This window comes from Etheostoma spectabile, chromosome 9 (assembly GCF_008692095.1).
Source record: "Etheostoma spectabile isolate EspeVRDwgs_2016 chromosome 9, UIUC_Espe_1.0, whole genome shotgun sequence".
NCBI lineage: Eukaryota > Metazoa > Chordata > Actinopteri > Perciformes > Percidae > Etheostoma > Etheostoma spectabile.
In genome coordinates this window covers 30,425,500-30,434,798 of record NC_045741.1, presented here as the reverse complement: position 1 = coordinate 30,434,798, position 9,299 = coordinate 30,425,500, and the positions used below count along the sequence as shown (strand labels likewise).

At 45.0% G+C, this 9,299-nt stretch overlaps 1 protein-coding gene and 1 long non-coding RNA gene across 2 annotated transcripts in view; one reads left to right on the top strand and one right to left on the bottom strand.

The window, feature by feature from the left end:
- Positions 1 to 96: 96 nt before the first annotated feature.
- slc5a9 (solute carrier family 5 member 9) overlaps positions 97 to 9,299 on the bottom strand; it is a 13,769-nt gene continuing 4,566 nt past the window's right edge. Inside the window, exons 3-14 of the mRNA XM_032525311.1 lie at positions 8,772 to 8,843; positions 7,747 to 7,851; positions 7,087 to 7,251; positions 6,904 to 7,009; positions 6,654 to 6,734; positions 6,189 to 6,394; positions 5,835 to 5,970; positions 5,312 to 5,419; positions 4,034 to 4,184; positions 2,521 to 2,689; positions 1,339 to 1,554; positions 97 to 469 (exon numbers count right to left, since the gene is read on the bottom strand). Coding sequence (XP_032381202.1) covers positions 173 to 469; positions 1,339 to 1,554; positions 2,521 to 2,689; positions 4,034 to 4,184; positions 5,312 to 5,419; positions 5,835 to 5,970; positions 6,189 to 6,394; positions 6,654 to 6,734; positions 6,904 to 7,009; positions 7,087 to 7,251; positions 7,747 to 7,851; positions 8,772 to 8,843 — 1,812 coding nt within the window. The 3' untranslated portion in view covers positions 97 to 172. The remainder of the gene's footprint in view (positions 470 to 1,338; positions 1,555 to 2,520; positions 2,690 to 4,033; positions 4,185 to 5,311; positions 5,420 to 5,834; positions 5,971 to 6,188; positions 6,395 to 6,653; positions 6,735 to 6,903; positions 7,010 to 7,086; positions 7,252 to 7,746; positions 7,852 to 8,771; positions 8,844 to 9,299) is intronic.
- The window catches only part of LOC116695215 (uncharacterized), a 21,254-nt gene continuing 12,166 nt past the window's right edge, over positions 212 to 9,299 (top strand). The window contains exons 1-3 of the long non-coding RNA XR_004333381.1: positions 212 to 223; positions 1,452 to 1,458; positions 1,760 to 1,763. This is a non-coding gene — a long non-coding RNA (uncharacterized LOC116695215). The remainder of the gene's footprint in view (positions 224 to 1,451; positions 1,459 to 1,759; positions 1,764 to 9,299) is intronic.

Sequence of the window (9,299 nt, the reverse complement as noted above, 5' to 3'; positions counted from 1 at the left end):
TGTGTGTGTGTGTAATGATCATTTCATATTATGGTGTGTCTTTCCTGATGAGACTTGTGTATATGAATAACTGTTGCGTAGGTTTAACCACTGGACGTTTTGTTTCTTTTCATTGACCCAAAAAGGATAAAATGCCAGTCCAGTCCACCAGTGTAACCTTACTGATCATGGATCAGGCGAAGTATCCCCAGAGGAAGACGTTAGCGGCCAGCAGCAGCAGGGCGTTGACGTTGCACACGCGTCTCCAGAGCGGCCGCTCCGCCAGAGAGTTCAGCTCGCTGCTCTCCGCCTTTGGACTCACAGAACCAGAGCTCGGGCTGGTTAGACAGCAGAGCCGCGCAGCAATGCTCCTCCACCGCGACTCTGGCCCCCGCTCAGAGTCCGGACTGGGGTCAGAGGTCATCTGGGGAGCCGTGAGGTCAATCCGAGGCTCCTGGCTGTGTCTGGACCACCAGGTCAGCCGGTGCAGCTGCACAGGAGAGAGCAGAGAAAACTGTAAAACTGTCGCCTCTATTCATGCTGGGGGCAGTGCAGTAGATTGTGATTGGTCAAGCTGATGTGAAGTCACATCACAAAGATGGCTAAAACAGTTTAGGGGTGGCAGTGGCTCTGTCAGGAGGTAGTTGGGTTGGGAACTGGAGGGTTGCCAGTTAAAGTCCCCATATGGACAAAAGTATGATGGTGGACTGGTAGCTGCCAAGGTGCTCTTGAGCAAGGTACTGAACCCCCCCCCCCACCACACTCTGACATCTCTCCATTTAGTGCGTGTATAGGTACTGAGCATGTATGTCTAATTCAGGCCTGTGTGGAATAACAACAGAGTGAAAACATTGTAATTGTAATAATTTCCAGCCAAAACTTTAATAACTTTGTAAGTCAAATACCATGGCAATAAGTGTTTCAGCTTGTGTGCATCACTTTGGAAACAGTTTCCATTGTGTCATGTACTTTTTAAAGTGCATTACTGTATTTGGTTTTGTTTTTTTGTATGTGTAGCGCATGTGTTAAACAGGTGAAGGTTTTTCGGAATTTCTGTCTTAATTTGCAATGCATTGAGCTTGCAGACTGCTCGTTTTCTTCATGGTGTTTGTGCTACAGCTGAACCTCGGCATTAAATTATCCAACATGAATGTCATGCTGTGAGAAGTAACAGTGATGTTCAAGCCTCAGCCAGCAGATGTTGTGATTGTTAATGAGAGCAGCGGGCAGATGGAAGGAGGCTCCCTCCACTGAGGTTACAAAGTAAATGATGCTGGGTCACAGCTTTTGAATGACGCTGGGTCACAGTTTGGGCGTGTCTGCAGAAAAGTATTGATGAATGTATGGCATGCTCCTTACATGTTGAGCAGGTATCGGGGCGGTGGCCAGGCTGACAGCAGCGATGACCAGGCAGGTGAGCGCCAGCAGGATGAGAGCAAAGTACAGGTAGTGGACATCGGCCAGGACAGCAGGCCGCCGGTCTGGCTGACCACAGGAGGGAGATGCATAGGAGAACTCCAGAACCATGCGGATCAGTCCCACCAGCAGGCCACTCATCAGACCCCAGAATGCACCCTGAGAAACACACATACGTACATACATATGAAATTAAATGCAGTTATATGGAACTGGCAAACAAAGCCAACACTGAAGAGAAAAGGGTCTTCAGGTTTTGCGTGTTTAATCTGGTGGCCTCGACTTGTAGAGGCTACTTTGCATGGCTGTTGGATTCTTATTCATTGTAGGGAATAGCACATCCCACTAGAATCCATCTTGTCAGGCTAGTTTATATCGACGACGTTCCACTTCCGGGATAGCTCCGGTGAAATTCCGCCAGATGTCCCTCTTTTCAGCCGGATGTCCTTCACCTTCCTCTTACTTTGTGTTGCCGTTCTAAACTCTGGTGGACTTCTGAGGACTATGGTTATCTGCTCCTCAGATCTCTGCAGGGTAAATCCAGACAGCGAGCTAGACTGTGTGTCCAATCAGAGTTTTCTTTGGCAGGACTATAACAACTTTTGAACGTACACATGATCCTATTTTCCGGAATGCTTTGTGGACTAGCGAGCAATGCGAGTCTAGGCTTCAACCACTGCGTTTGTGTCTGAACTGCAAGCTCACCAAACCAGTCAGTGTCCGTGTGTGGCAGGGTGGTGTAGGTGTGTGGCGGCAGTGACTCGTTCAAAACATCAATGCCGGGTTTGATAGACCAGTGGTTCATCCAATCACCTGCCAGGTGTTTTTTTTGTGGAAGTGGAAGGAACATAGAGTGGATTTCTCCTTTTCAGTAACTCACGTTTAGCAAAGCCATGGTCACTGCAAACCTTCCGATTATTGGGTATAAGGAATGTTTTGCCACTGTGGACATGCATCAGTATAAAGAAACATGCACTCTCCTGTGTGTGTGTGTGTGTGTGTGTGTGTGTGTGTGTGTGTGTGTGTGTGTGTGTGTGTGTGTGTGTGTGTGTGTGTGTGTGTGTGTGTGTGTGTGTGTGTGTGTGTGTGTGTGTGTGTGTGTGTGTGTGTGTGTGTGTGAACTACCTGCTCGTTGGCACGTGGCCAGAAGATAGCCATCAGGAAAACAGCCGTAATGGGCGGAGCTAGAAAGCTGGTCACTGACTGGATGTAATCAAACAGCTGTCCACTGTTGGCTGTTTGGATGACTGGAATCCACAACAGACTAACACACACCAAGACAAGGATGAACACCCTGAAAAGAATACACCATAATTTATTATGTCAGCTTCAGGTGAGACTTAAGTCGTTACAAATGATATCTGAAAGACAGTTGTTTGTCTTCAGGTTGAGTTATTTATTTTAGTTATTTAGGAACCCAACCCCAACCCTAACCCCATTGTTTTACAGTTTTTATAAATTCAGAAATACACAATCCAATGTTATTGGAGTTCTAGTGCTTAGCTCACATAGGGCCTCTGGGCTCACTCCAAGATCATTTTTAATGCTATAATGAGTTATGTCGTTATGCAGTTTTTCCAATATTGTACTTTGGGTGCACAAAACGACCCCCGCAGCCTTTTCCCTGTGAACCCAGCAGCGAAGCCAGATCGCTGTCATGTGCATCGGGAGTGTGCCACACGCATTTTGGGTAATTCCGTGGCCAGGCTGTGTTGGCGTACCCGGGCACGGGGCGGGATCCGAAACCTGAGGGCCTTTTTTAGTCGTTCCCATTGTTTTGTGAAGCTGTGTGAATGGTCGTCAATGTGCCCGTGTCCAACACGCCTGTTGACTTTAGCAGTCGAAATAAACCCTGTTATTAGTGAATGGTCTGTTGTGGCTGTGGGTGAGCCACGGTGGCAGCGAGACCTGCTCCAGACACGACTGGTGTTCATATGAGCATCATCCTAAGCATCTGTGTGCACAGAGTCTGCATGTGTCTAAAGAGATGAACCGGTGTGAAGAAACGGCCTTCAGTATAATACCACTAACTGTCATGGCAGACATTAATGCCATAATCATGATCGCTGGATCTGCAGTTTAATATTGTAAAATAAAGTTATTGTTGCTGTCCCAACAACTACCTTTTAATTCAATTCAATTCAATTTTATTGATATATAGCGCCAAATCACAAAAGTTATCTCACCACGATTTTCATAAAAGAGCAGGTCCAGAGCAGGTCTTTTACATATTCCATACGGAAGTTGTCAAATTATGGAATTATGAAAATTATGGAAAAACATCATAAATCACAAAACAGTATCCAGCGAGTTGGCAGTTTCAACTGTTGAAGTGAACTCGAGGTGATTACTCAGCATCATTGAGGTTTTGATGTCTGGAGACTGCTGATCAGTCATTCTAATTCAGCAATGACCATCATTGATACTTTGACTTGGATGTTCGTCTATAAATGCTTTCAAATTTAGAATGAGGCTGCTGAACTTTTTAAACAAAGTTCCTGGGGGTTGAGGAGTGATGACCCCCCTCTCTGCGTTGGCTGATGATGTCACAGAAGGCCCAACTTCACCGTCAACATTAAAAAGGTTAGTCGTCCAGAGATTTTTACCGATATGTATCAGTTAGTATTTGGAGCCCTACCGTCCCACTATCATGAGCTCCCTCTCTGAGGCTGCAGGCCGGGCTCTGTGGTATAGATCCAGGGTGAACAGAGTGGAGCTGCTGTTAAAGATAGAGGTCAGAGATGACATCAGAGCAGCTAGCATCACTGCTAGCATCAGACCACGAAGACCTGCACAGACAGAAGGGTCAATCAGATGGTCAGTTATTTTGATGTTTATATTCTACAATTCAATAACTCTATCATTTGATCTTTCATTTACAGAGGGAATATATAGTAATAACACAGAAGCAGGAGAAAGCACAGGATGCACGTGACCATTTAGTGTAGAGTGTAGAAAAGGGTAGAAAGTCAAATACACATGTAAAGGTAATGGTGGATTGACTGATCTATATGATTATGATATTGATGTTTCATTTCAAGGGACAAACAGTGCTTGCAATGGTGACTGTGTACCCTTATATGGGCAGTGGGTTAGTGTCAGGGTGATGGTACGTGTCCACAGGCAGCATGTGTCATTTCTAGCCTTTTTCTTATTCATTGTGTGAGCAGCCGGGCAATGCATTCTGGGAGCATCGGGAGAGGGGTGATCTCTGCCGTGTGTGTGTGTGTGTGTGTGTGTGTGTGTGTGTGTGTGTGGTGTGTTGGTGTGGGTGTGTTGTGTGTGGTGTTTTTGGTCGTTTAACTACATTTGTGGGTCCAAAACCGTGAATAAGTATACTTGTGATGCAAAATGCTGACCCCACCACTTTACAGGGCTTTTGAGGGTTAAGACTTGGTTTTAGTATTAGGGTTAATTAGGTTATATTAGGGTGAGGGTAAGGGTTAAGTTGGCATTTAGTTATGATGTTAAGTTAGGGTAAGAGGAATGCATTATTTCAATGACGGGTCCCCACAAAGATAGTGAGATGCACAATGTGGGTGTGCTTTGTTTAACTACATTTGTGGGACCAAAACCGGGAACACAGTATACTTACGGGTCCTGACAGCTTTGTGGGGACAAAATGCTGGTCCCCACAACTTAAAGGGCTGTTTGAGGAATAAGACTTGTTTTAGGATTAGGGTTAGAGTTAGGTTATGGTTAGGGCGGGGGGGGGGGGGGGGGGTTTAATTTAGGCATTTAGGTTTGATGGTTAAGGTTAGGTAAGGGGCTAAGGCCATTATGTCAATGACTGGTCCCCACAAAGATAGTGAGACACACTTTTGTTGTGGTGTGTGTGTGGGTGTGTGGTGTGTGTGTGTGTGTGTGTGTGTGTGTGTGTTTGTGTGTGTGTGTGGTGTGTGTGGGGGTTACTCACCCACAGGCATTAGCTCCACCACTAGTTTAGGGTAGGCTATATTGGAGCAGCCAACTGGAGTTCCACACACACTCTGACACACTGCTGGATCCACACAGCCTACCTCATCTACACAAATACACACACACACACAAACACATACAGAATAAAAGATGTAGTTAGTTATTTTCAGGCTTTCAGAACCTTTCAGAACAAGTGCTCCTGCCTTCTGCACAGCGTGACATTAAAAGGTCACGCCAGGTATGTTTGCATGTTTTCAATGCACATGTACTTTATATTTTACATTACTTTCCACATTTTCCATCACTCAACCTCCAGAGACATCATTCTGCACAGCGAACATTAGAACTTACATGTGTTACATATGGCTGCCTGTTCTCCTGTGCTCCACTTTGAAAGCTGTTTCAGAAAACTGTTTTGAATTGCATGCTCAGTTCCATGAATATATTTCACAATGGTTGGGAGATAGGTTTCGGCTGGTTTAATGAGGTATTTTCCGTGACAGTCCAACAGAGAGACTGACCTGGGAACAGTGCTCGGCTGATCATCCCTGGCATGACGATGAAGAACATTGGCAGCACTTTGAGGTAGCCTCCCAACACACTGCCTGCTTTGGCATGAGACAAAGACTTGGCAGACAGAGACCTCTGGACTATAACCTGCACACACAAACACACACATTAATTCCCTAACTCCTACCCCCAACCATCACAACTAAACGCCTAACCCACATCCTTACCCTAAGCCCACAGGATGTGGACCGCCTCTCTTTTAACCTAACCCTTTCATTTAGAATCCAATGAGCAGGCGTGTGCCGCTCCAAAATAAAGACTTAACTGATGGCCCAATCAGAACTTCAATGGACTGTTTGTGTCACCTGATCTGTGCACCAGCACCATGTAGCCAGTACGGTGAGGCCGAACAGCAGACCGGGCCAGGGCAGGTCCCCTGACACCGGGTCTCTGAACAGGCGGAAGGCGTCGCTGCGAGGGAGGTGGCAGGTGGTGTTAGCGACTGTCACAGAGGGAACAGCTAACATATAACTCTCCACAAGGCCCTCGTACCCACCAATTTTGGAGAATGCTGGAAACACACACACACACACACACACACACACACACATTGAATTTTACATTAGATCTGATCAATGCTATAACTATTATACGGGGCTGTCCATGTAATGCTTCCTGGGATTCATGTGAAAGTAGCAGCAAGAGAAAATGACATGAAAATGTTCATTTACCAATATTGTCATTATTGGTATAAAATATTGTATTAACTACTAGTATAACATAGTGTGTGTGTGTGTGTGTGTGTGTGTGTGTTTGTGTGTGCACCCTACCTATGAACATTAGTGCAAAGGCCCCCCCAACCATGATCAAAGTCTGGAGCGCATCAGTGTAGATCACTGCTGCCAAACCACCTACACACACACACACACACACAAACACACAAATAATCATGGTATTGCAACAGAGTATTATTCAATTCAATTGAAATAACGTTATCTTTCCCAGAGGTGCAATTAAGAGACACAGTTCTTTTTGAACTGGGCTTTATGAAGCAGTTTATGTGTGTGTGTGCGTTTTTACCTGCCACAGTGTAAACAGCAGTGACCAGCAGCAGTATACCTGTGGACAGGTAGAGATCCCAGCCCATCGACACCTGGATAAACATCGCCCCCGAAAAAATATCTGTCTGGGTAACACACAGATACAAAATCTACTGTGTCTTGGATTGTACCTCATTTGTGTGTGTGGACGTGTGTGTCTTACAGATATTTTGGTGAAGATGTAGAGAATGAGTGACAGGACAGACATGTATATGCGTATCCTCTGGCCGCCAAAGCGCTTGCCCAGGTATTCCGGCATGGTGACCACACCAGCGGAGATGTAGACGGGGATGAAGATCCAACCCAGAGCCACCAGCACCCACGAGGCCTACAGAAACACAGAAACACAAGGATGAATGGATGTCGAAACTCCCTTAAACCGCCATTTGCATTTCAAGATGTGCCGTTTCTCCATCAGAGCAGCTGTCATGATGCACAGCTGTTGGTTACATCTGCACCATGAATTCATCCAATTGGAAATCTTACTTATTAATTACTATGAAACGTCAGAAGATGATCAATGATGAATTCTTAGCTCATGGTACTTTACAATTCATGATCAAATGGAACGATTATTAACATGAAGAAGACATACTTTATTAATCCCGCAAGGGGAAATCTCATCTTTTTACTCTGTTGTTAACAGGCCTAAAATCCACACACATGCCCAGGTTCAAATGTACAAATGGAGGGATGTCAGAGTGAGAGGGCTGCCCATGACAGGTGCCCCAAGTTAGGGGTTCAATGACAAGCCGAAGGGCACCATCTAGTGGGCTCAACAAACACAACTCATGATTCATGGTTCCACACCATGTTGTCTTACGTTCCATTCAAATCCCCCGACAGCGATGCCTCCGGCTGCTCCTGTTCCCGCTAGGCCGATAAACAGACCGCTGCCAACATTACTGGACATCAGAGAGGCTCCGATCTGTAAACACACACAGATCATTCCCAAGAACAAGAACATATCATATCATACTTACTCACTATCCTCAGCATACCCCAAATACACCAAAGTCTTAAAGTAACAGTCTACTGTGGCTCTCCCTGACATCTACCATGTATCAAGTAATGGTATTTAGCAGGACGTGTTAGAAATGGGAGGACACTAATGAAAGTCAACATGTAGTATATTGAAGTTGAATTTAACAGAAAGTTTTTCTTTATTTTACCAATTGAATTCACCACACATCGTTTGGCCCCTACTAAATTATTTAACTACTTTGTTATTTATACCGTTACAAAAGCTCAAGAATGACCTTCCATGCTGAAACATGACAATAATGATTGGCTACAAACTTCTGACTGTGTCAGAATAATCATTCTGTAATGTTACAGTAGGTATAAGGGCAGCAATTCTTAACTATCCAATACAAAACAGAACAAAAAAATCTGTCAGAAGAACAGTATGTTGACAATGCCATATGGCATTAATTTTTTTTTTAATTTGTTTGTTAGTGGGGAAATTTCAATTTACACTCTGCGTACACACTTAGTTAGTAATCACACACAGGCCTGAACTACACACACACACATGCTCAGGTCTTATACATGCACTAATGGAGAGATGTCAGAGTGAGTGGGCTGCCAGCTGAACCAGCGCCCTGAGCGGGTGGTGGGGGGGGTACAGTGCCTTGCTCAAGAGCACCTGGCAGTGCCCAGGAGGTGAAGTGGCATCTCTCCAGCCACCAATCCACACTCCATACGTTTTGTTCCATACGGGGACTTGAACCAGTGACCCTCCGGTTTCCAACCCAACTCCCTACGGACTGAGCTACTGCCACCCCCTAATGCGCATTATCACGCAATTAGGAGCAAAACATCATTACAGTACCACATCATACTCACAGGCCACCAGCTCATTGATCGGCCAGCCAAGAAGTACCCCCTCACAGTGCTGCGACTGGCTCGGGCTGATGACTGTAGAGGGCAGAGGTTAGTATCAGATCGGCAAGTATATGCAACACATACTGAATCATGAAAGGACCAGACGCAAAAGGAGACACAAATAATTATAACCCATGTATTCAGGCATGGTTAGCACTTTTAGAGCCCAATCTGGCTCTCTGTCAGGTATAGTATTTAGGGTTTCGGTAGTTTTAGGATACTTAATAGCATTTGTGGAATCCAAAAATAGGCATCAGTTAAATTTGACTTTTGACTCACACTTCAACAAACTACATTGAACACTTGTTCACCTGAGATAGTTCTTAAACGATGTTTAACCCTTGTGTTGTCTTCCCGTCAAAATTGAAAATCAACCCTTATGTTGAGGTTCTTAATCAACGTTTTTACCTTTTTCTTCGTTTTTTGTCGCTTTTTTTTAACACTTTTGATGCTTTTTTTCAACGTTTGTCACTTTTTTTGACGTTTTCA